Below are 27,580 nucleotides of genomic sequence, written 5' to 3'. Positions count from 1 at the left end.
AATCCTGCAGATTGCTCTGGTGCTGTAGGAATGCGATAGGTAAGACCTGGGGACTTTCACCTAAACGGATATATTGGATGTATACATCCATAATAAAACCCATTTTGATGTATGCATGCATCGTCTGGTGGCCAAGACTGAACTTTGCTAACAGCAGGAAGCTGCTAACGCAGATTCAGAGACTTGGTTGCCTAAGTATTACTGGAGCAATGAGTACTACGCCGACTGCGGCACTTGAAGCTATCCTAAATTTACCCCCCATCCACTTGGAGGTGAAACGGAAAGCAGCCGACACCAGCTCTTGGAATCCGACCATCTACTGTCAAGTCTACTCTGAAGGGTGAAATTGCACGGATTCACGCAACCGAGTGGAGAAATTTGGACTCTTGCCGGCAGGCGAATATCCTTGTGAAAGAGCCTAGGGCCACTAGAGCGGCATTTTTGTTGTCCCTTAAGAAGTGGGACATGAAAACCCTAGTAGGGCTTTTGACGGGACACTGCCCCTTAAACTACCATATGGAAAAGATTGGGGTAGTGGTTTCGGCTATGTGCAGCCAATGTGTGGAGGAGGAGGAGACAGCCCTGCACTTTTTATGCAGCTGCCCGGCATCCTCAGATCTCAGACGAAGACTCCTTGGCAAAGTTTTCTTCAATGAAGAATCTGCACACTCTCTGCCTCTTGAGAATGTTCTCAGATTCGCTAAAGCCTGCGAACACCGTAGGCGGGAAGCCATTGAATAGGCAACTTACGGGGATAGTACAATGGGGCTAATAATGGCCTGAGTGCTCGGAGCTGCGGCTCCCCCCATTTAACTAAACTAACTAACTAACTAGTGAAAGTGCTGTTGGGCGTCAATTATCCTTTGATAAGCCTTTTAACAAAGCTATACTCTAATGCCGCAACTCAGAACTCGAGGTTCCTGGCAAGCTGTTGTCATAATGTAGCTCGAAAAGGCTACCCGGTCCATGATGCATAAAAAAGAAGCTTATTGCTTTGTTGGTGTTTCAGGGGATGATTAGTTCCTGAAACGGGGATCAAGTTTGTTCCTGGCTGCCCCCTTTTTTTGCTAAGCATTTGAATTGTTTAAGCGTGCAATTTGATGCAATTTTCTTTGTACTCTTCCTTCTTCCGCAAGTGCTCTCATTTTTGAATTTACTCTGGCTCTCTTTCACCCACCCTCCCAAGGATGTTCGCGAACAATTCAAAATTATCTCAACCTATATCTCTCGATATTTTCAAATTTATTGACTATTTCCAAAAGGATACCTCGTAAACACTTTACCACGAAGGAGTCGTAATAACCTCATAATGTTGCGTCCTAGAATTCTCACAATCTTTATCGCAAAAACTTGCCGGCACGCCATGAAACCGGCAGGACCTTTTCTTCAACTATTTTTAGCATCAGGTCGTCATCATTTTAGCATATTGCGTGACAATTGCCTCCTTTTGCGATAAACTCTTGGTTCTGGTGATACCATTACGTGAATGTTGGTAGCCAAGTAATATTTCGAAGAGTCCTGGTTGCCAGGAGAACGAATAACAATGCAGCGAAGGACAAGGGAAATTGTCCAGAAAGCATTCCACTTATGCAAATGTCAATTGAGGTCCAATTAGTTGTTTTTCCGAGCGACTAATCGCATTTCATGGCTACTCTAAATGGGCCGCTGGGCCGTGCGGATTGCGTTTGATTATGCAATTTTCCATACGCACACGGTTGCAAGCTTGCAGCTGCATTGTTGCCAGGCATTGGGTTGAAGCCATGTGAAACTTCTCTTCTTATGCAACGAGTTTTCCACTAAATGTACTTTTTGAGTTCTACTTCCCACCGTGGTGTAGCGTGACACCATGCAAGAAATTGAAAATTTGCTCAACTCGAAATGTGCGGCGACCCGGAGTCTTGTTTACGTGTCCAATTTAGCGGGTTTCATGTAGTGATTCCGCCGTTCTTGCAGAAAATGTGAATGCTATTGGAAAACAGTTCATTTTCTTCATGCGTCCATTAACCATGCAATCAACCTTCAAAGGCACAGACGTCATTAGGCTGCGGCTTACTTTGTGCCCGTCAAATTTGGTTTTGTCTGTTGGTTCGCTTTTTTTTTCGCGGAGAGTTGTCACCGCAACACGATTAACATTCAAAGAATCATGTATGCATGGTGGTTCCCATGTGGCGGGTATTCGCTGGAAATGAGCTATCCGCGGGCTTATTAGGCCCTTTGTGTCGGCCAGGAATGGGGTCAAATGCCTACAATGTGCGGTATTGTTGCTGCGGAGGCAACTAGAGCCCGTAATGGCATTTTCAGAATCAATGGAGCGCATAAGCCTCGTTCGTCTCTTGCAGCTCATTCAAAAATTCGAGCCCAGGCAACCTAACAAGAGCCGAACAAAAGCCACCAAGTCGAGGCCTATGGTACAGGCATGCATCGCCCGACAGCCTCGAGAGCTCTTGAAAACTCAAAACTTTATTATCGTCGCCGAACAAAGGGCTCAGCTATTGTTGAATTTTCCAGCCCATTCTACTAATCTATGGATGATGGTTCCTTCACCCCCTCGAGTTGTTTTTCTTGCCACCGCAACTAGCCTACGGAGCCCACGTATCAGCCAACTCTGCCCCATCAATGCCCTCCCAATTGCATCGACTTTAATTATCTAATTTCTGTGGCTTCACATTCGGATCCATTCCTCATTCCACTCGGCAAGTTCTGTTCGAGGTTTTTATTTAGGTCACAGTTGATTATGGATGTCGATAATGCTTGGTACGGTTCTGCTCCATTCCTGCAAGTAGTACTGGAAATTAATCGTTTTGGGCGACTTTCCGTTGCGGGAAGACGTAGAATAGACACAGCGGACGCAACCATAGACGTGACGGGCAAGCTGTGGAACAAGTATGGGCTGGTCGCACAATAATTACGAAATGGAATAAAAAGAATGAATTGAAACAAAAACGAGAAACTAATGTTGTTTACAATGCACGACTGAGAGTATGTAATCACTGTTTATAGATGAACAAGGTCGACAAAGTTCAGGCCATTAGAGACTTCAGACTGTGTAATCAAATTCGCCGAGTGCAAGTGGCGATTGTGACGGGACCGTCTGACATTTATCGGGAGGGAAGTGTGTGGGCTGAAAAGTATGGTAGTGGAAAGTTGTCTGAGGAGGAGGCTCGGAAAATAAGTGGATTGATTTGGACTTAGACAACACTTTTACCACTTCTAAGCTCACTAAACAGAGGCAATTGCACAAAGTATATTAGTTAATAGGTCTTATACCCACAGGGGCTCTATTGCTTAAGGGTCTAGGGAGAACAGATAATTCGTGACAAGTTCAACTCATTTCAGTAGTAGGACACGGAATAAAACAGCTGCCCACGAAGTTAATCAGTGGCCGCTCTGACGAGCCCAATTAGCCCAATTGTGCCCTTTTGATGGTGCAAACCCCAAGGACCGTGACTGTTGTGGGAATACCAACTGGAGCAGAACCTAGCCGGCTTTGGTCTTGAGAGTGAGCCCGTTTATTAAGGATAACAGCTCCCTCACACTATAAGCAAAGATCTCCTTGAGGTCCTCGAAAAACGTTTACCTGGTGTCCGCATCGTGGCTTCAGTGAGAGCTAGGCAATGGCAAAAAAGTGCCTGCGGATCTTATCCACCTCTCCGCAACTATAACAGTACGAATTGTAGAGTATGCAGAGTCTGGGGGTATGGTCCCAATGCAAACCGCTGTCGCGATCGGGTCTTGTAGGAGCGCCAGATCCTTCTTGATTTAGCACAGAGGGTCAGCTTTCGCCATTGGAAGTCAGCGTCAAAAAGTGCAAGTAGATTTCATCCTTCATAGTTGCCAGCGAGGCGACGAATGTACCCACCGAAAAACTGTCAAGATGGGGGTACCATCTGGCGAGATTGATTGATTTAAATCATGATTAAAACCGATGATTTATATCAGGTGATTTAAATTAATCCTGATTTTTTAATTTATAAAATCATAACTAAATTATCATTATTTTATTCATGTAAACTCAAAGTGGAGGTGGATAGATCACACACTTTAAGGAGGGGCGACAACTGCATTGCGAGCTGCGTCATACAGTGGAATCCAATCTCCCAAGATAACCAACGAATGGGTCGCCCCAAGGGCACTGGGCGCGGAACAGTAGAGGGGGAGTGCGAACGTCTCGGGAAGTCGTGGGGGAAGCTGAAGAGCATTTCGGGTAACCGCGAGCGATGGCACGTAGGTGTGGTTGACAGGTTATACCCCACTAAGGGGTGAGTGACAACCATATAAACTTAACTGCTTAATCATATACTCGCCTTATGTACTTGCGACCTGCTCACATATTTCAAAAAACTGGTTGATCTCGTTCCCCCAAAAATTATCCGGTCTTGTATTAAAGAAATTGGTTGGCCCTTTTTTTGATTCGATAGGGAGCGGAAAAGATGGAAATTCGTTGACGCAAGATCTAGAAAATAAGGTGGATGGTAAAGAACCTCCCAATCGAGCTCTTAGAGTGCGCCTTTGACCACTTGTACAACATGGGACTTAGGGTCGTCGCGAAGCAGTATACTTTGATCTTGTCGGTCTGATCTGTTTAGATGAGCTACTTGATTTTAGCGGCGCAGCTGGTCATTTTATAGCTGCTTGCTGACCGCACTGTTTCTTTCAACCCCCTCCCACTACTCATTGTGTTTTTTGGATGGAGGTCGTGTTTGACTTTCGGCGTTGACATTTCTCCTGGCGCCACCCATTCTTTTCTCTGCTTCATATTGATATATAGGTACCATTTCTCATCCCTTGTCGCAATGCGGTACCATAAACATTGCTTGTGTCCACGCTTTGCTCGGTGGCAGTCAAGATGTTGAGAGGCAATTTGAAGGCCCTTCGTGAGGTATCCATGTTCCTAATTTTTTGGTAAATCTTATCGAATGAAAATGATTGAACACTGTTACATGACCGCAAAGCCTTTTTTTCGGCCAATTCACCACCTGTTTGGCTACCGTCCTCATTTAAAGGTGCTTTAAGACGATCTGGCACGACCCGTGTCCTTGAGTACAAAGTCGCTATTTTTAAATTTTGCGAAGCATTTTCGTGCTTTTGACGCGCCGATGGTGCTATCTCCGCAAACTTCGTAGATGTTCCGAGCAGTTTTATCAACTTTTTGACCTCTCTTGCCAATTGGATCAGTGTGGCCTTGAAATGTGTTAGAGCACTTCGTTCACAGTCACGATATTATTATTCTGTTAAGGGAAAGTCGCACCGCGTCCTTGAAGAACTATTGTGCCCCTTTTACTGGTTATAGGGTACCTATTGATCATAGAATCTCAAGCAGGCCTATAACCGTTAGGAACTTTAGTATGTTCCCTACTTCCAGATCTTTCAGCTTTGCATCTGGTATTTAGTGTTCTCCCAGATGCCTCGACCTACTTTGCACAAGTGCAAAGTCCCAGGACGAGGTTTCGTCATCCTCCTCACAAAACCTGCAGGCAGTGTCCGTAGATATCCCTAGCTTCCCTAGGCGATAGTTCAGCCGACAATGACCAGTGAGAATTCCCACTACGATTCGGAGGTTCTTTTTAGTGAGGTGAGGTCCTTTGTGCGTATGGGTTCGTATCCCCCAATAAGCACTCTGGAATGCTCCATCCCTGGTAGGCCCGCCCAGTATAGTTCCCTCAATCGTATCTCTTCATTTCCTAGATTCATAGCCATGAAACCGGTTCCGATTCCATAGAAGAGTTCTGGCCCGTGTAAGGGCGAACTGCTCCCTTCTTGGCTAGTTCGTCCGCTGCCTCCTCGCCTTCCAACCCAGCATCTTGTTGGACGAGCTGAGTGTATTCAGTCTCTCAAGGCATTCCACAGTCACTATAACAAATACCTCTGTCACCAGTGAAATTTGAACCCCGACCTTCCCCTACGACAGTCCAGCGTTCCAACCACTTGCGCCATCTGGACACTTTCTATAGATAGAAACGAAATAGCTCTACAAGATCATGTGCTGTGATGTGCTGCAATCGGCCTGGTCATTCCCCTCTATGTTTCTATGATCAGGAACCCAGAGAAAGTTAACTTTTAACGTGCTGTCTAGAGTGCTCAACAGGGATTTGCATTGCTCTACCAGCATGGGAATGTCTTCAGTAAGTAGAAAGCTTTATTGATCGATTGAGGATCGGATCATGCCTTACTCATCGACGAGCTTCCGATATCGTCAGAATCTTCGCTTGAAATACACTGAAGTTATATATCTTGGAAGACCGTACGGTTTGGCTGCACTGTACGCATTCGAAAATACTCTCGCACATAGTCCACAGAACATCTTTGATCAGTCAATAAAGAATATCGGCTCATAGCCTCGCAACACATCGCTGGTCTTCCACCATCTGAAATGGTTGGAACCCCCGCTGTAAAATTCCCTTTGAAACTTGGCTTGCGAGCGTTGTAGACCGTTGAAAATACACAGAGCTCTCAAGCTACTAGGATGGCATGGTCTTAGGGCTTTGCTTTTCGACACCGAACCCAGGGAATCTGACAGCAATGCACGATACAAGGTAATTAATATTAAGATCCAGGAGAACGAGTATTTGCAGGGCATCTGGCGGAAGAGCGGCGGTAGCATCGCATATGTGGTTTTTTGGACCCTATTAGGCTTGACGCTATTGGGAAATATCTGAAAGGCGTTGTTACTACTGTCTTTTCAATGCTCTACGTGCCAATTGGAACTTGGTTAAAGGCTTTGTGCAGACGAACTTTCGATAAGGCTATTCTGTGACTCTCTTACAGTAGGTCGTCGAACTGAGTAAGTGGCATTAGGGCCACTGTTGTCCCGTGTTATGCGCCAGGAACCGTCCCTATTGCTTACCATAAGGGATGTCCTTGTGCATTGTTTGGAGGAGGACTGAACTTGGATACTTATTTGAGTTTTGTGGGTGAGGCCTTTTTGTCAGGTTATAAAAACTTAACCTTCCTCGTAGTATCGTAGTAGTTTTATTGATAGCATTTGTATCATAAACAAACTGAAACCAGAGGTTGAGGTAAGAGAGTCGCTTTTAAATTCTTTAGTCGCAAAAGGAGGCTACTGATGGAATGAAGATCTTCCTAATTTCGGAAAGATGATTAGGTAGATTTTCAATATCTTCTGTAAGTATGAAAGGACTGCCTGTCCTTGGCAATCCTGATACGACCCTTGTATCAGGATTGCCAAGGAAGGACCAAGCACTAATGTCAAATTATTGACAGCAGCAGCGATTCTTCAGATTCGGTGACCAAAGGAGATATCAACCCAACCTTTCTTAATCGGGTGTTTCCTGGATCGTCTGGCGAGATTCTGAAGCAAGTTCAAACCGTTGGATTCAGCTCTATTTGGAGGTTATACAGTTTTGGTCGCCAGGAAACACCAAATTGGTATTTTTAAGGATATACACAACAAATCTGTATCGTAGTCTTCCAGGTAGGCGTAGGATAGCGTCGTTCAGGCGTAGGTATTAGTGCTATGGGAGGCTTGTCATTGGATGAGATGTGGTCTGTCTTCTAAATGAAGTATGATTATTTCAACCAAGAGTCAAGTTGTCATCAAAGCTTTAAAGTCAGCAATGACGCCCTCTGTTCATGAGTCAGTGCAACAGCTAACTGAACAGCCTGTGCAGATCGTTCAGAGTCTCTCTATTTTGTGTTCCTGGATACAGAAATATAGAGGGGACGAGGGGTGAGCTAGGCAGAAGAGGTTCACTTTCGACGGCCCAAGTCTCTAACTTTTAGGTAAGAGAAATATCTTTCGTGAACTCTGCGGGTAGGTTCTGGGATTGAGGGATTTTGGTCCTTCTTGCTCTTCTTGTGACTTCAAAATGGATTTTCACGTCGTTAATTGTTTTTCTTACCTACATACCCATCAAGACCAGATTATGCCTTTTTCCAGAAGATGGTAAGCTTTTCGCCGGCTTGTTTGCGTGGACGCGTGACAACTGGGCGACCAAGAATGGCGGTCGCGTGTTTTATTGGTGATCCTGGTATATCGGCAGGGTTGAGATTGGGGTCGAACACTTCCTGTTTTTTTTCTGACAAGTTTTGCCTGGACCAGCTCATGACTAACGAATAAGTCTACGATGCTGTTGTAGCTGACGTACCTCGCACCATAGCATAAGGGACGTTGGCGATGACGAAGCCATAAACTGTTGATTGCGGCATAGACCATAGACGACAATAGACATTGAGATGTAACATAGAAAATAAGGCCATGTTGAGGCAGGCTTTTACCTGAGCCAGGCAGAAGTTTGTATTGGTGTATTGAAGATGAACCTTGCCTTGTGATCTTTGTGGTTGGCCCAGAACGATAAGAAGGGTATCTGACAAAAATTGTGGCAAGTAAGCAGGCTTGGAAGAACATCAATAGGAGGTTTCGACACTGGTTATTACTAGATGATGGTAGAGTTACCAAGTTGATGTCATCAATACTTCTTTTTTTCTGGTTATTAGGGTCGTTTTTCATATTGTGTTGCCTAGAGGATGTGGAGGAGTTAAATGAACCATCTTTCCTCAAACACCACGACTGTCATAAATCCTTTTCTCTTCCATTGCTTTTCGCTCGTAGTCGTTTTCTTTGATCGATTTGGCTTTTCCCAATGGAAATTCCCGGAAAATGCCTCCAGAAGTTACAAAAACAGGAGATAAGGGAAGTTCCAATTAGTGAATTCCGCTCAGTAGATCCGCCAATTATTTTTTGAAAGTTTCTTCAACTTTTTGAAGATATTTCGCTGTACGTGAAACATGTCACGTAACTCCGCGCCAACCTCCCTAAATCTATCAAAGCCACCCTGGTGTCATTCACCAGAACGCTAACCTCCTCGTAATAACATAATCCTCCCAAAAGAAATAAAAAAAGAGGAAACTACGGAACAATCCTGAACTTCGTCAGAAAGAAAGCACAACGCACTTTGCTGGAATTTCATAAGCAATTTATCACCATTTGACGTGCGATTATTTCCATTCAGTGCGCGTAATTTTTGCTCCTGGATAGCAACAAGCTGAAAATGGTATCATAAAATTACACGGAAAACTCCAAACAGCCCGTGCAGAGCGAAACCTGCAAGGATACAATATACAAACATGCTGTCACTCTGGTCTGCGACCATGTCGAGTCATTCAATTTCTAAGGGCAAACAAGCAACAATGGATATGCCCATATCTGTGTATCTAACGAGGCAGAAGGGAGCCAAGGGGTGTTTTGAGTTTCCTCGAAATTTATTCCATGAGTTCTATTACGTGTATTAAGATGGAAAATATATCATGGTAAAATCAAAACGGTTGGGAGAGTAATGATTCTTCTATTTGACCGGTCATGCCTCAATTTACACCCGGGAAACGGGGGGGTCGAAAAAAAAGAATCATCGAACGCAATGATTTATTATGGATGAGAGTATTGGAAGTGCGAGGGAAATTAATGGTGTTTGTGTATTGGTTCATTAATGTTCTGCTCTTATTTCTGACATTTGTCTAACCCTCCCTCATCTTGGTCGGAACAATAGCGGGAAGGTGCCATTGGGGTCAGCTATCCCATCATTGACTTTATCTAAGATCGAAGTTGATAATTGTGTGACCACTTTGCGCTTTGGCCGAGGGAGTTTAGTCCTTTTTATATGGATTTACCCCTTCTTTCTGATTGATAAGAATGGAAGGCCTTGTGTGAACATTCGAGGCTGAAAGCACTTAATGATATAATCATCTAATGGCCAGTGATGTGTGGGATGTAATGGTTTTTCAAAGGAAACTTAGATGGAATCTATGGTTGTGATGTCATTGAGGAAATGGTAATATTTGGTATGTTTTCTAATTAAGGATAATATCTGGAAATGTAAGGAATTATCTATTTCCTTTTGGTTAAAATTTCTTAATAGGTTCGGTATAAATTTCATTAGTAGCACTTTTCTTGCTGGTAAAGCAGTTATCCTAGAAGAAATTAGTCTAGTTTTCTCTCAAGGGTCCCTTACCGCCCGTGGAGGGCTGCTTAAAAGAATCTTTTTTTAAGGTAGTTTGTTGCGACCCCGGTTGTAGCAATTCTACTACAAAAGCATCACAGGTGAATTTGGTCTCATCTTGGCCTTATTCTAGAATGAGAGTTAGTCTAGGTGGATTACAGCCTTTTGCGGATTTAACGTCTCGATTATCAAACGTCATGAAGCATGTCTATATTTCTGTACCTGTTCCTATGGTCCAGTTTTTAGTAAACACCCATTAAGGAATACCGAAGTCTTACCAGCAGAACTGTAAGGATACGTTTCAGGGAGAGAAATAGATCGCTTTGAAGTCCAGGATACGTTTCAAGGAGAGAAAGAGAGCGCTTTGAAGTCCAGTTTTTATCCTTTGAGATCCCTACGATCCCTCACGGGTCATTCAAAATTCATCCAGAAATTTAGCGGTTTCGATCCGTCTGGAAAATGTTCACCGAATCCCACAAATTTTTCACCTCTTCGTGAGGTTATCTTTTAATAAAATCTCGTGATTTCGTTCCACCTCCCCCATTTCCAAGTGTTATGTATGGCGATTGAAATCCTCCTCCTCGTTTTGTTGATACAAAGAACAGCACAACTGTCAAATCACACTCACTTCTAACAAGTCGGAAATCTGAGCCTGGTTCAGCAATAGCCAGAAATGATCTTCTCTCCCCATCATCTGTCTCTCGATCAGCCGGTCTCGCTAAACCTGGCCTTGAACTTTTAGAGTTATGTTGTGAGCAACATAAGCGGTAGCGTTGACAGATGCAGCAGTCCATTCCCCTCTGTCACGATCACTCAAAAATGTGCAAAACGCCGTGAAATTCAAGCTAATTGCACACTAGGGAATGCATAACTTGATCACATTAATTTCGAAAAAGGAGAATGAAATGCCGCTCCCGGTGCGAAGCCGCCGAACACTACAGAGTGGAACATAGCTTGAGGTGAAAAAAAACTTCGTTGTCGACGTGTATTGTTCTCGCTTAGGAGAAATATCGACTTTAGGAAGAAAACTTTAAAATTAATCATAAATATCAGAAAAACTCACTTTAGCCGCGTGAAAGTCGGAGAAAAAATGGCCACATGTGAGGTGTCTTTGCCTTTAGGCCCTCCTACTTCTAGCTCTTTTAACTTTCCACTTTCTTGCCTCCGATAGTAGCTCGTCCTGAATCCTTAGAATTTCGAAGATAATTAAAAGCCAGAGTCCCTTTCCCCTTAGCTACCTAACTACTCGCGGTGCCCTCTAGAGTACAATTTGGTAGCTTGGCGAAGGCCGTATATCCACTGACTTCCACTGTGGCAATGCTTTTCTTTCTGGTTTGTGATCAAAACCGTTTCCGTTTTTTAATCGGCCCACCATGTCAGACAGGATTTCAATCCTATCACTGTCTCCGTCGCGTGAAACATACCTCGCATAGCATCAGTGAAAAGAACATCAATCTGGTATAATAAGCGGCTAGAGAACAAAAAGGCCAAACAACGTTATGAGCTTGTGGATATTCGCAAATGGGATTTATGAAGAGGAGGAGTCGAACGACGAATGCCAGTGAACATATTCTGCTTGAAGCATTTGCGAAGGTGGACATGGTATTCGCGGATTTTCGAAGTTGGGTCCCACATATGTGAGTACTATGTTGACCATATGGGTCGTTTGGCTTGCCACTAAGCAATAACCAGGAACCATCTGCATATTCAAAGGATATCGAGCTTCAAAAAAGCTTTTCCGAATGTCCGGTAGCCTGCTCGGATGGTTAGCGATTTTGACTGATTAGAAAAACTTTTTAAGCCGTTTGAAACCGATACGTCGCTTGACAGTATTGGGCGGGAAAAGGTCACCCAGACTGTTCCTCAGTTAGCAATACAATTATTGCTGGAGCAATAAAATTAGCATTGTTTAGAGCCGCACACTTTCGGGGATGGCGACTTAACTGTGGGCAGAGAGGGAAACACGATACAAGAAAATCTCGCAGAGGCAAGGCAATCACAAAAATATAGATGTAAACCCATGAGTTGGTCTTTATAAGGTTATAATGAAATGGCTGCGAGGCAAAATCATCGCAGGTGATTTCTCCACGTCGTTTCAAAAAGAATATTGCTATTCCATCGTCTATTCCCATAACCAAAAGGCAAACGGAGGCCTAATCCAATTAATGCACGATACGCTCTGTTCCCAAGAATCAATGAAAATGAGGCCCAAGGCTTGCATCGCGTTCTCAACAAAGCTTTGGGCTGACAGTGAAGACTAGGCTCGACCTGTTCGCCAACACCATCTAGGTGCGTCTAAAAAGGTGTCAGTTGGTGCTTCTTCCCAAAATCCAATAAGCCAACTGCAGACCCAGTGTGATATCGATTTCCTTATTGGATACAATGAGGAAGATGGTGAAGAGAGTTATCTACAGCAGACTGATATTCGTTGTCGTCAGCAATTGCTTATCAAAGTAATAGAATAGATTCCAGAGCGTCCACTCCACTTCTTCGTTTTCTACAGTCTTTGTCGCGTTCACAAGCGGGGTCGGCTCGTCGTGATCGGTTTCGCCATTTGGTTCTATCAAATGCCTGATCTGGATGCAATCCTGAGGCTTTTAAGCAATCGTTGTTGGAAGGCCCTTTGATCGCTTACCATCGATTTCGATGTTCAGACTGCGCGAATTACGTGACCATGTCCTGGAAGGCTTCCACGATCGGTGCAACCCCATATCGATCGCGAATACCCTAATTTCGGATGTGATCAAGACGTGTCACGCCACTAGTCCAACGTAACATCTTTGTTTCCATTACCGCAAGACGCCGTTGATTGACTTTTATAGTTGACCAACATTCAGAACCATAGAGAGCGACAGGACGGACGACATTGCGGTAAATTTTAAATTTGAGACGTTCGTTGATACGTCGACCACAAGGAACACCAGTTGTGGAACGCCACTTCATCCAGGTTGCGTTAATGCGTGAAGCCATTTCATAACGCAGTTCTCGATGGGCTTACAGCATTGACACCAGATATTTAAATCGCTTAGTTCTGAGCAGATCACTGCCACTGACAGTGATAGTGTCTGTTTCATGGGGATCAAAACATAGTTTTATTCAGATTCAATTTGAGACCCTGTTGCATGAGGCGATCATTCCACCTTCCTGAATAATCCGTTTAAAAAATTTACTGAGCCACAGTGTTGGGTCCCAGTTCTTCGCTTTCCAGAGCTCAGATGGGATGTCGTCAAGTCCAGTATTAATAAAATAAGCTCGATGGTGACAAGAAACACAATGAATTTTGGCGAGTGTTGTGCCATGATGATTAGGAAAGCAAAGGGCCTGGAATAAATATTCCTTGATATTTGATATGTTTGGTCGCGCATTACCCCTCGAGGAGAAGTCTCTGATACGGGGTGGATGAGGGCACAACTGGGAGTGTGACAATGAGGATTACATCGCTACACCAAAGGGTTTAGTATTTATCCTTCTGCTGTAGACCGTGATGAATAATGAAGTGCCTGTGACTCCCATACCTGAAAAACCACAATATGCTGGAATATGGTTGATTCTTGTGTAGACAAACCTCATTAAAGTACTAAGAGACGTGCACCAGCGCCACGCTAACAAATGTCAGTCCTACAATTTAGCTAAGCCCTGCTTTCCAAAACGTATTTATATCACTATGGTTAGCTATACTAGATTCAACTGCCCAAAACCTACCAATGAATTGTATTTCTCTGGGTTTCGATGGTAATTTGCAACCACAGGCGTCGGAAAGCATAATGCGGGAGCATGTTCTTGAACTCGGTCAAAATAAGACTTGAAGCGGCATTGTCTACCTATCAAAATTAACACAAAGCTGCTTTTGACATTCTGTACGACCATTAAAAAGGATTCATGTCGAGTTTCCTTTCAAAATGGTCTGAGAAAGTAAATCCTAGACGACTCTTCAAAAACTGAGGCCCTCCCATTTTTGACAAAGCATGGATTTTGAGGTCATATCGTACTTTTGTAATGAGCAGATTGATCAGTGCCGTTTGTGTGCCTTCGTGGAGTATTTAAACGCTCATTATTCATAGAGAATTGGGGCTAGGGTGAATAAACCCCCCTATATTACCAGAATATCTAATATTGTTAGAATCTCTATTCTCATTCCCAAGGATACTCCCTGCATAATCAGAGGTTTCATCGGCTGACACCACCTCCATACACTACTGACAAAGAAGAGTAAGTTTCTGAGCAAAGATCTTAAAGAGCGTTAACCCAAAGTAAATCGATAGGTTGATGGCTCTTCTGATTGATCAGCGCAGGACGAGTAGATAAAAGCCAAACCCTCAAATTCGACTAGCTGAAGGATAACCAGAAACTGTACGAAACACGGAGGTGAAGACAAGTAAAAAAGTTCAAAATTTGGAAAACTGAATATCGACCGGTTTTAGGAATGGGTAACTGAGGCTATCTGCTATTGCGGTATCATATGTTACAAGCGTGAAGGGGGTTAGAACTTGTTGCACTCACGAAAATTCGATTCTTCGTAGATATCCCTCCTTACTGACACCAGTTCCCGCGATTCAAAGTAGATCCCTCAGTGGAAAGTAGCGGGAGACAACCTAAAAAAATAATGGAGACACCTAATCACCCTGATGTCGTAAGAAGTAGCTAAATTAGAAGATGTCTTTATCGCATTACATAGGCTATAAGAATATTGAACTGCCCGAGTTTATGAAGGAATACAGGAATACTAGCCAGAATATAAGAGCCTTGATGAAAGTCAACAGGTTGACGTACGGTAACGACATGAGAAAAAAGGGCGTAAAAACATCAGGCGAAAATGTGAACTAAACGACCCAAGTGATGACTACTCAAAATGAAGGACAAACCGGAAAAAGACTGCAGGACTGGTTGAACCAATAAACAGAACGGGCAGGAGGGATTGAATCCGAAGGATGTGGAACTGGTGAGGAAAGCGGCTAAGATTGCTGAAAAGAAGGGAATCGTACAGAGAGGGAATGGAAGACTGCAAAGAAGGATACCTACGTTAAAGGGAAACCAGAAGAGAATATTACCGGGGGTGGCCATGCGCCCAGATTCTCAGAAGGCTCAAAGCAGATCTAGAAGTTATCAGTTTGTGGGAGAATCTCAGTAACTTGTGGCGCTCTCAGAGAGGAGAAAAAGAATTTTTAAATCGAACAAATCGAGGAAGATACGAACCTATTTTTCAATCAAATTGAAGGGTTCTTGGAAAAGAAATTGCACTACACACCAGAAAAACCACAGCTTTATTGTGATAGCCAAGGATCAAATCATCCGCAAAGCTGGTAATCGTAATTTCTTCTGTCGTTTTGGTGATAGTGTCTGACTTGACTAAAGTACTCTCATCAATTGATGGCTTCTGGATCTGTCTTAGCCCATTTTGTTTAGGGATGACCGCCTCGGTCGAATCTCTTATTGGTTGTTGCACATTACGATGCCTAGGTGAGTAGGGACCAGAATTATCTCTTTCCAGTTGCTTCCCGCCACAATTTCCCTTGTGGGATATACTTTGAATCGCTAGGGCTGGTGACGGTATGGGAGAATATCTACGAAGAACCAAACTTCATCCGAATGGATCCGTGAATGTAGCAACTGCTTGCCACTCCCTTCCCTCACGTTGGTAACATCCAATGCAGCCAAGATTCCCACTATCAAACCACCGCTGCGGTCGTTGGATATCAACGGCTGGGAGCCCGTCAGTACTTCGGGCCTCGAAGCCCTACATCGTAAATATCTTACTCGGTTCTTCCGTTTTTTGCTGCGATGGATGACCAATGAAAGGAGTGGCGGACCAATGAATGGATGACCAATGAAAGGCCATGGGTGACCAATGAAGGAAACCAATCGATTTAAATTGGGACACGTTTTTTCAGCTTTGTGCAGAAACCCATCAATATCTGGAAAGTTCCTTGAAAGTTTGACGGGTAGATTTGTTGGTTCTTATTACTTTCGCAATAGAATATTACAAAAGTTTTCAAGGTTGAATCATCAGTAATATTAGCGACCCATTTTAAACTTCACCAATTAAGGCTCCTCTAAGAGAAGCTGGTTTTAGGATACGTCAGATGAAAGGAATCTGATAAGATTCGGTAGGTGAGGTAACAAGGTCTCCCAGAAGCACTTGATAAAAATCAAATCAGCGTCCGTAGAAGTTTTCTAATCTACAGGCATTACATTAAGCAATTATGCATATTTGCGTTTTGTGTCCTTTTCCACGCGTTTTAACCAGATTTACGTGATACCTGCCAATGAACTTCAACTTGTCCTAGGGCTTTCCGAGAAGCTTGCACTGCTCCTCCACTGTTTTGAGCCCTATAACTCTAGAATGTCCCAATCTCCGGCAATCATGGGATAGTGAATCCCTTTCTTATCAACACGTCCATGGGTGTCCGGTCCGTATCCTGACGTACCTCCTCATTTCAGATTATTCATATCAGTACTACGATGACACAACGAGCACTAGTTTTGACGAAGTCTTGAAGTTTTTGCGAAACAGTGGTGGTTATTCAATTTCCGAAGAGGTTCGCATGATTTTTATTTCATGCCTGGATTCTGTCTCTGAGGGTCTGGCAATACCCCTTACCCAAGGAGTCCTGATTATATGCCGCTGGCCTTTGCATCTGACATTCTAAGCCTTCTATCGTGGAAGGTGTTGCCACTTTTGATCCTGTCGACCTATATGGTTTACTTTTTGGAGACTTGCCTGTTGAAAGGCTCACTTCAATATTTGAGACAGAAGTTGGCTAAACTAACCCTAAAGCCTTAATATTTATGTCTTTTCTTGGCTTGGTGTTCTTAAAACACTGACAGGGCGGTTTGTTTTCGAGTCTACGATTATATCCGATAAAGAAGGGTTGATCTCTTCCTCGAGAAATATTTTGTATGCGGAACTCTTTTTTTTTTTGGTGGGAAGCAAAGAGCTTCGACGTTCCTGAGGTTTAACCTAGTTAACCTGGTAAGTGATAATTTTTGAGCTTAAATTTTAAGAGCAGTTCCTTCGAGGTTTCGAGGTTGTACCTTAAAATGCTCAATGTCTTCATCATCATCATCAACGGCGCAACAACCGGTATCCGGTCTAGGTCTGCCTTAATAAGGAACTCCAGACATCCCGGTTTTCCGCCGAGGTCCACCAATTCGATATCCCTAAAAGCTGTCTGGCGTCCTGATCTACGCCATCGCTCCATCTTAGGCAGGGTCTGTCTCGTCTTCTTTTTCTACCTTAGATATTGCCCTTATAGACTTTCCGGGTGGGATCATCCTCATCCACACAGATTAAGTTACCCGCCCACCGTAACCTATTCAGCCGGATTTGGTATCGCTCATAGATTTCGTCATTGTGTAGGCTACGGAATCGTCCATCCTCATGTAGGGGGCCAAAAATTCTTCTGAGGATTCTTCTCTCGAACGCGGCCAAGAGTTCGCAATTTTTCTTGCTAAGAACCCAAGTTTCCGAGGAATACATGAGGACTGGCAAGATCATTGTCTTGTACAGTAAGAGCTTTGACCCTATGGTGAGACGTTTCGAGCGGAACAGATTTGGTCTCACCTTGGCCTTATTCTAGAATGAGAGCTAGGCTAGGTAGATTACAATCTTCTGTGGACTTAAGGGTTCGCTTATCGACATGAAGCAAATTTGGACACACGTTGTCCTTATACCTGAACCATCCCAGACCGGTGTCCGGTTGCTCGGTGGGGCGACCTGCTATAAGAGGGTCACAAAGCAGTCTTATCGAAAGTTGGTTTGCACGAAGCCTTTAACCAAGTTCCAATCGACGCGCAGAGCATTGGAAAGACAGTAGTGGCAAAGCCTTTCAGATTTTTCGAATTTTTAGGTTTATCACTAGGTCTAAGGAACGTAGCACCATCGATAAAGTGGACCACTAGTTACATGCTAAGCAAATTAGCTTCCCCAAGATAATATATTATTGACATGGAACAATATCCAAATATCACCCGGGCAGCCGTAGAACCCATGACAATCTCCCTGGCCAAGGCCACCAAGGACTTCCCCGAGCATCGTAATTCCTTGAAACCATATCCTTCCGCAATCTGCTTTCCGATGTTTATGATTGCAGATGCCCATCGAAACCCGAAGACGTACAATACATGCCTCGTTGGAAAGGGAAGGCGACTCAGATTCAGAAAATGCAAGAATTTCGACGCTACGACATCGGAAACGCGAGATATGGAGTGAAATGTGGGGCCGGCGAGCACTGGCTGAAATCGAAGAAAATTGAAAATTCTCACGATACTCGGGTCGGAAAATTTTTTGTGGGAGATACCCGACATGGTTGTCAAATTTGGCGAAGCAAGTATTGCAGAGTAGATTTCTCCAGTTTTATGGAAGTGGCAGAACTTTGCGTTGGTACTTTTATGAGCAATAGTCCGGTACAATTTTCAAAGTACTGAAGCGGGTAATGACTGTCCGCAGTAGTTGACAGTCTGAAAGCTTTTCAGATCATTTCAGGTGGCTAGATTCCTGTCAAGGTCATTTGATTATTTTAATTGGAAAGAGAAAAATTAGATTCGACCAACTGGAACCGAATTGGAATGGTATTTGGGATGACTGATGTTTTTAGTTGTCTAGTAACACCAGCTTCTCAACACAATCGTCATTGACGCATATGAGGCCAAGACAGTCAAGTCATCAAGGGATGTACCATGGTGGAACAGGAACCTAGCCAGAATGAGAACAGAGGTACGAAAACTCTTTAACCGGGCAAAACAAACCGGGGACTGGCGGAGGCATAAAATGCACCGACTGCGTATAGCAACGCGATCAGAGAAGCGAAACGGAACAGCTTTAGGGAATTATGTGAAGGGATTGAACAGATCACAGAAGCAACCCGGCTGTACAAGGCTGTAGCCAAAGACGGAGGAATATCCTCTGTCGGCTTGAAAAAGGAAGATGGGACATTTACGAAGAATCAGGAGGACAGGGTACACCTGCTTCTTAGAACTCATTTCCCCCTCGTTGGCAGGCGACAACAATCTGCCTGACACCCCAACAACGAATAAAAGGGGAAGGAAAGAGAGCTGGAAACTAGCAAAAAAGGTATGCTCAGAAGCTAGGCTAAGATGGGCAGTGGGAACTTTTAAACCAATGAAATCTCCCGGAGTAAACGGCATTTTCCCAGCACTTATTCAGAGAGGCCTAGGAATTATCTTAGAGTCTCTTCTGAGGGTGGTAAGGGTGAGCATAGTACTGGGTTACATACCAAGGGCATGAAGACGGGCAAAAGTGGTCTTTATTCCGAAAGCGGGTAAAAATGATCCTTTTCACCCTAAATTTTTCAGACCAATCTGGCTAACATCGTTCGTACTCAAAACGGTGGAGAAGGTCATAGACAACTATATTAGAACTAACGTTCTAAAGCGTGATCCCCTACATCACTGTCAACACGCTTACCGGGCAGGACGGTTAACTGAAACTGCTCTGTATCCGCTGACAAAGGTACTACGGGATGCCATAGAAACAAAAGAAATTGTACTGTGTGCGTTTTTGGATATCGAACAACACATCGAACACAGAGATACAGGATGTTCTCAGTCGCAAAGGAGTGGGAAACATCCTGGCACTCTGGATGGGCAAAATACCAGAAAGCAGACAAATAGAGGTACAAACAGGTACAAATTCTATTATCATGGACACCACTCAACGCTGTCCAAAGGGTGGAGTACTATCGCCGCTGATGTGGAGTATGGTAGTGGATGAACTCTTGGACGTGTTAACAAATACTGGAATACAAGTCCAGTGCTACGCGGACGACATTGTTTTAATCTGTAGGGGCAAATATGAAGATACCCTATGTGATATAATCCAAACTGGATTAAGGGTTACTAGTGCCTGGTGCAGGAAGGTGGGACTGCGGATCAACCCAACCAAAACCACCATAGTACCATTCACTAGAAGGCGTAAGCTGGATCACCTGAGAGCCATAACATTATATGATATGGAGGTGAAACGAGACACAGAGGTTAAATATTTGGTAATCACGCTAGACCAAAAATTACTCTGGAAGGCACATGTCGGAAACGCTTGTCGGAAAGCCACGAGGGCTCTGATGACTTGCAGATCCATAGCACGAAAAAATGGGGTCGCATCCCGAAGATACTACTTTGGATATATACTGCGATAGTAAGACCAATGATTACCTATGGAGCGGTAATCTGGGCAGAAAGAACCCAACTCAGCACACAAGCCAGGGAATTACATAAGCTCCAAAGGCTGGCCTGCGTGTGTATCAGTGAGGCAATGAGGACATGCCCAACGTCATCCCTGGAGGTCCTTCTGGGATTAACCCCTCTCCATCTACACATGCAGATGCAGGCAAGGAGATCAATATTCAGGATGGCTGGTAGTATGAGTGAGGCGGGGAGCTGCCTAAATCAAGGGAAGATTGATATCCTTTCTAGGCGGTATTCCGAATTACTGATACCGAGGGACAAGTGAAACCTCGTTGTCATCAACGAGGTTTCACTTCGATAAGAAGTTTGAAACACGTTGGAGTATTGAGAGAGGGTGGCTGCAACATACGGCTTAAACCAGCAACTGATTACTTGGTACACTGACGGATCCCTCACAGCAGAGGGAGTGGGTGCCGGTTTCATTGGTCCAAGGAAAATGTACTTGAGCCAATGGGCAGGTACACTAGCATATTCCAGGCGGAAATATACGCCATAGACAAATGTGACTCCTTTAATCTGCAAAGGAACTACAGGGGGCAGAACATAGCTATTCTCCTCAATAGCCAAGCAGCGATCAAGGCACTTAGGTCCAACCAGGTGAACTCTAAACTGGTATGAGAATGCATTGAGAGACTGAATACACTCGGCTCGTCCAACAAGGTCTGGATACTTTGGGTTCCAGGCCATGGTGGGTTGGAAGGCAACGAGGCAGCGGACGAACTAGCCAAGAAGGGAGCAGGGACGCCTTCACACGGGCCAGAACCCTTCTGTGGAATCGGAAACGGTTTCATGGCTATGAATCTAAGAAATGAAGAGAAACGGTTGAGAGAACTATATTGGGCGGACCTATCAGGGATGGAGCAGTTCAGGGTGCTTATTGGGGGATACGAACTCATACGCACAAAGAATTGCTTAAACCTCATCAAAAAGAACCTCCGAATCGTAGTGGGAATTCTCACTGGTCATTATCGGCTGAACTATCACCTAGGGAAGCTAGGGATATCTACGGACATTGCCTGCAGGTTTTGTGAGGAGGTGGACGAAACCTCGTCCTGGGACAGTGTCCGTCACTTGTGCAAAGTAGGTCGAGACATCTGGGAGAACACTTAATACCAGATGCAAAGCTGAAATATCTGGAAGTAGGGAACATACTAAAGTTTCTAACGGTTACAGGCCTGCTTGAGATACTATGATCAATAGGCACACTATAACCAGTAAAAGGGTCACAGTAGTTTTTCAAGGACGCGATGCGACTTTCCCTTAACAGAATAATAATAACACCAGCTCCCCGGAGAAAAGATGGCTCCAGTATGATATTGATGATGAATTCAAGAAGTGCCTACATATATTGCTTCCACGGGTATCCCACAGAGCTCTCAACTGGGCTCACTATCTTAAGAAGAAGTTTCTCCAGTTGACTTGTTACAAAACATCCAGCGATAGGACAGTCCAGGCGAGGATGAGTAAATATGTGGTATTCTTTTAGGTTGCTCAGAGCTGAGGGAAGAGAGCAAAATGTGGTCATCCTTTTCAGGCCCCGGATAAAGATATACAACGGCATAGTTGAGGCTAAAGAAATGATATAAAGTTCCATTCTGGGCCTGGTTTCTTTCTCTACGGCCCTGCCCGTTCTTTGGGGTTTCGTGGTAATTCTCAGTAAAGATGAACAGATCCTTTATTTGCTGAATTCCTTTCTCACGGAGTTTTCAACGTGTTCATTAAGCAGATCGAACATTATAAGTATCTTCTATAATGGAAGGTGTTTCCAGTTTTAGTTCTATAGTAATGTTGTCTAATAAGATTGTTTGTGAAGAGATTGGCTTGTCAAATGGGAAACCGAAAGTGGCCAAAGTAACAGATCTTTTCGTTCTAGGGGCTGAGCCAACGTAGATTACGAACCTCTCAACATGCATCGTCCTCTCTTGGTTTGGAGATTTGAAGTATTTTGGATGAAATACAAATGTTAAGAACAAACCCTTTAAGGTCCTGAGGTTATAGCCTAGAATGCAATAGATTGTTTTAACTGCACCATTTTTTATGGTCTACAGCTAGCAGTTTCGCCTTAATCTTCACATTAATCCATCGTTATCTTATCAACTTGCGCCCTTTTCTGATTACTCGAACATTAAATTATTGCATTTCTTTCTTTCCTTCTGCAGATCACCAAGTTTTCATTCATAAAACCAAACCGGGTCAAGAAAAATCTCTGAAAATTTCCGGGATACCACTAACAAATACCAAAGACTATGGAATTGATTTGGTAATATTTTTAATTACGTTTTTAAAAATGTTACTGCTTTGATTTCATGATTTTACTGTGCGACTTTTTTTCATTATTGCGTTTCATATTACATTGTTAGCTGCTTTGTGCCAGTCTAAATGCAAAATAGCACTAAAGTTGGGCTGACTATGGGCTCCGCGTAGAACGTGTATTGCTTGGTAAATAGATGTTGAAAAAATCATTACTATTCACTTTTGAGCTAATCAGATTTTGTGGTAGAATGTAGATTGAAGACGAAGAAAAAAGATATTGCGCGTATAATGCGGAAGTGACCAATTTTCTTGGCATTGCTGTAAGTTGAGAAGGTACAACCAAAAAAAAAAAACGCTTGGAAGCGTGACCAAGGTGGACTGGAAGTATTGACCTTAGTAATGGCTCCGGTGAGTTCATGATGGCCCTTTGCAGTTGTACGGAAGATGGTTTGTGGGTAATAATGCAACTGGATTTGTTAGATTAAATTTTTGGATGATTTGTTCCACGTTGAAAGGTATCGAAAATGGTGCAACTCTGGTTAATCTGGAAATTAGAGGGCTTGATGAAGATCTGTGAAACCCTGGCAGTGAAAGTCGGAATAGTTTCGTCGGAATAAAAGAAGAAATCAATAGCCATATGCAAGGGAGGAAGCACTATTCTAAAAGCAGCGGTAGCTGATGACGGAAGATCACAATTCCAGGCTGAGCCTCAAGTGTCAGATGAAGTTCAACCAGTGAGACCTGGACCCCTTTTTTAAATCTACAACTTGTTCCCAAAATCCTTTGTCAAAATGGCTCAAAATTCAACTGTAACAGAGTATCTGATCAGAAAAACTTTCCGGATAACAGCCAGATACTTTTCAGTGTGAGCCTCGCTGTAGAAGTTTCCGGCCATTTCAGAGACACTAAGAAGGTCATGTTATGAAGACGAAATTTATCGGTGCTCCTAATAGAGTTAAAGGTCGAGACCCTGGAGAAGGCGTTCCAGGTTGTCTTTAGAGTCTCTTGCCGGGCAAAAAACAACGAAAAAACATTGCCACCGTGATGGACCGAAGATCTGTACAATCTCAGGAAGCTTACTAAGACCTAGTATAATAAGCATAAATACTGGTAGCCATACATAAAGCTGTCTGAATCAGGACTGTCAGGAAGTGATCCTGGCTGGATTACTCTCAGATCATCAAAAGTATCAGCAATTCTGCGAGGCTCAGTACGATTTTGGTCAATGGACACAGGAAACCATCCTTACTTAAAAAGTCGGAGGACCACTGGAAGGAATCTTCTGGTGAGACCTTGGAGGTCAAACCCCAAAACGGCTCCTAGTCAGCGCGAGTCAGAATTTGCTTTTGAAGCGTTTGAGAATAACGAATCAGCAGTCACTGGGAATAACGTCAGCTGGGCTATAAACAGCTTCAGGGTTGTGGCGTGCCTTGTAGAGGTTTATAGGAGCTTCATCTGGTTTGAACATGTGCAAATTTCTGAGGGCGCTTTGCACATGTAATTAGAATGGTTGAGCGGCTTCTATACTAGCTTAGCTGCTTCCCGGACATAGCGGGAGCATTCAACAATTTGAATGTCAAAGTCATCAAGGACACTCTTACCAGAATAGGATTGGAGACGTGTTTCACACATTCGATAGTATCTATGCTAAGAATCAGGATAATCCGATCTACTCTGTGAATAGAGGGAAGCCTTAGGGTGTCGCCATGTTTTTAGTACGTTTGGTTGATAGTGGGCGATGAAATTCTACTGCTGTTGGACAGAAGCCGAATAAAGGTAGTGGCGTATGACTTGGTGACGTTGTTATCAGGGATGTTTCCGTCTGTTGTGCGAGATCATGAAGTGCTTATTGGGGAAGGTATGTCTATGGTTTGCAAGATGCAGACTTGGCATAATTCCAAACGGAGGTAATTTCATTTACCATCAAGGTAACGACACCAGAATTCCACCTCCCGCGGCTAAATGGACAAATATTGTCATTTTCCTCTAATGTATAGTAGCTGAGTGTGATCCTGGTTAAATTGGAGACTGAACATGGAACTGAGGGTTTCACCTATACTATAACTGAGGGTTACGCCTATAAAAAAACTTTCGTGAGGAAGGGAGATTTTCAGCCGAAGATTGTTCTTTGGGTGTGCAAAGCCGTAATCGATCTCCTTTCAAGGCACATCTCAACTTTACGGTGGTCGGCGCTGAGCAAGAAATACAATAGGGCCAAGCTTACTAGGATCCGAATTGTATGTGCAGTCCTGCCTGGGGGAAGCCTTCAATGAATTCCTATACCTCCTTCCTCTGTATCTTCATATGAAATACGCTGTATGATGCGTGTTGTCAGAACCCATGAGCTCATTTGTTGAGCAGGGTCCTTGCGGTCATAGTAACATCCTAGTTTAGGTACCTCGCCTGTGAGAAGTTGCCAGATCTCTCATCAGGCGCGACTCCAGGTGGCGAATATGGGCATATCAATTAGGGTGAAAATATGTGTTCATGTACTTTTCTTTTCAGGCTGAGCATTAGTACGTGTTTGCTCATCTCTGGTGTCTGAACTAAAATGACATGAAAATAAAACCAACATGGAAGAGGAGAAAAGGAACAAACATACAGTGCAGAGGCCGGTGGCTTTTGGGAGTCAACAAGTGGGTTCTCGCCCGTCGATATCCCTCGACCGCAGTGCCTCGGTGGTGGACAGCTTGACCACCGTGACATCTAATGTTACGAGTATTTTAGATTTGAAGAAGGAGGCGTTCAAACGAAGCACAACTCTCACTCTCTGAAGAGAGGTAGCTAGTCAAAAAAGGCGACTTCGACATCTACCGTATCTGTTCAAGAGGTACTCCAGGACCAAGAAGTAGACCCATTCGAGAGAAACTAATCAATTTTACGATCTCCTCCAATATCAGAGAAGGCAAAAGAGAAACCTCATGGAAGCTCGGCAAATGGTAAGGAGTCTGCAAAAGGAGTAATCCGACGAAAACTTACCGCGAACAGAGTCCTAATTCGGAAGAGCTGCCTTTCATGCAGCTTGGAGCTGAAATAGTTGAGATATCGGAATTCATCAAGGACAAGCATAACGTGCACCAAGCCATTAAGAACATGGTGATAGCCATTTGGGTGTTTTATAATAGATCGCAAAAACAGGATAGGAGACCTAAGGAAAAGCGGAAAACTGTTGTCTCAACAGTGTTACACGCGACTCAACTCAGGTCATCAACCTCTGGGCGAGTAGTAGTTCAGAAGGGGAAAGTATGCTGTGGGAATATCGACTATCGAAGTGACACCCGAGGAAAATAAAAACGGTGTATGAACTATGGTCGTAAATAGAAAGAAGAACAAGGAACCAAAGGTGGGAATTCGCTTCGAGGCAATTGTAATCTCCAGCAAAGGAAATCTACCGTATGCGAGATACTTAAAAAGGTGGAAACTGACTCCGACCTAAGAAATCTACGCGGAAATGTCAGAAAAATCCGGAGGACCCAGAAAGGAGATCTCGTGTTTGAGCTGAAAAATTCCATCATAGGTACGCTTCCAGAAATATGAAATTTAGTAACAGTGTAAGGTGCTCGTTGAGGTGACATCCAGGGAAGAGATCTGCACTGAACCTTAAACCAACAATTCAAGCTGCAGAAATTCGAAGAAGAATCCATCGTGAGTCTAAGATAAGTTAATGACGGTACTCAAATGCCCACAACGCAACTGCCAGTTGAGGCAGCGCAGAAGTTGTTGGCCATAGGGAAAGTTTGATGGGATGGGTTGTTTGCTGTCTAAGGGAGCAGATTTTTCTAAAAAAGAGCTTCCAATCAATGCTAATGGACAATTCGCGAAGGCATGCACTAGCGGCATTGATCCGTCCGGTTTATGTCGAAGGGGTGGGGACAACGGACATATTGCCAAGGAGTGCAATAGGGATCCCAAATGCATTTTGTGTAAAGGAAAGGATGGACGTGATAACCGGCATATTACCGGAAGTGCTAAATGCCCGGAATTTAGGAAGATCTTAATTGCTATGAAGAAATGGGGTTAATACAAACAAAATTCAATCATTGCAGGATTGCACAGGATTTGCTTGCATAAACTATTTACACATCCGTGATGGAGATTGCCATCATGAGTGACTAGTGGCTTTGTATGGGCAAAAATAAGCGTTATATACTTGTACAGCTGCTATGCCCTACCGAGCCTCACATTGGCTGAATTTGAAGACTTGTTAGATGATCTTGTTCTAGCCGCAAGATGACCAGTCCAAAGATGATAGCCAGTGACTTTAATGCGTGGGCCATGGAGGGGGGCAGCAGGGAGATTAACGCAAGGGGGTGGTGCTTATTAGAAGCATTTGCCCAGTCGGTTATAGTTCTGACCAACGAAGATGATGTTAACAGCTATCGGAAAAGGGGGTCCGCTTCAATTGAAGATCTGACTTGCCCTGTGTTGGCACGTAATATGTTCTGGCAATTTGGGGAGGACTTCATGTGCAGCGACCACCAATCACCTTTGAGCCACAGGTCAGGAGACCCACAGGCCGGTAGGCAAAATCTAAAAGAACGCCAGGATGGTGTGCAATAACAATGGATGAGGTTGGTGGTTAAACCAGCCTAACAAAGCAAGCATTTCCACGGATAGAGTTCTCTATGCCACACAGTGCATCGCTAAGGCATGTGACGCATCGCCAGACAAACGGCTCGGAGGGCAATAGATATGGTCGGTCCAGGGCAAAAGGAGAATGCCTATAAGGAGGCCAACAAGAACTTCAAACTCGATATCGAGCGGAGCAAAAGGGAAATTTTTACGGACTTCTATGCGGAGGCGGACGCAAATCCGTGGGGTGATAGCAAATCACGTGGTGTACCCTCTTGTTAAAAATCATTCAGGGGTTATTTCCGTAGCAAGAGGGGGTACTGACACCTTCCAGCGCCCCGGAATGTGACTCCGATTCCGATAGATATCAGGCTGGGCGACTACAAAGCCCTGGGTCTGGACGGCATGCCGAACAAGGCCCTGAAGCTTGGACATGTTCGCGGAGTTGTTGGGTTCGTGCATGGCCGAGGGGATATTCCTGCATTAAGGAAACGGCAGAAGCTGGTGCTGCTGCCTAAGCCTGGTAAACCTTCAAGGGAATCGCTTTCCTATAGACCGGAAAATGTTGGTTATCAAGAGCCAAGATCGGTTACTGGCTT

General features: G+C 44.0%; 1 protein-coding gene across 3 annotated transcripts in view; it reads left to right on the top strand.

The window, feature by feature from the left end:
- LOC119651062 (protein pellino) overlaps window positions 1-27,580 on the top strand; it is a 206,796-nt gene that overhangs the window by 21,553 nt on the left and 157,663 nt on the right. The window contains exon 2 of one of the 3 annotated variants that reach the window (XM_038054396.1): window positions 22,316-22,416. The exons of the other annotated variants lie outside the window; for them this stretch is intronic. Within the exon in view, the coding sequence (XP_037910324.1) occupies window positions 22,403-22,416 (14 nt within the window). The 5' untranslated portion in view covers window positions 22,316-22,402. The remainder of the gene's footprint in view (window positions 1-22,315; window positions 22,417-27,580) is intronic. 3 annotated transcript variants of the gene reach the window in all.

The sequence above is a fragment of the Hermetia illucens genome, chromosome 3 (genome assembly GCF_905115235.1).
Source record: "Hermetia illucens chromosome 3, iHerIll2.2.curated.20191125, whole genome shotgun sequence".
NCBI classification, from domain to species: domain Eukaryota; kingdom Metazoa; phylum Arthropoda; class Insecta; order Diptera; family Stratiomyidae; genus Hermetia; species Hermetia illucens.
Note: the sequence above shows the minus strand (reverse complement) of the source record. Positions and strands in the feature narration are given on the sequence as shown.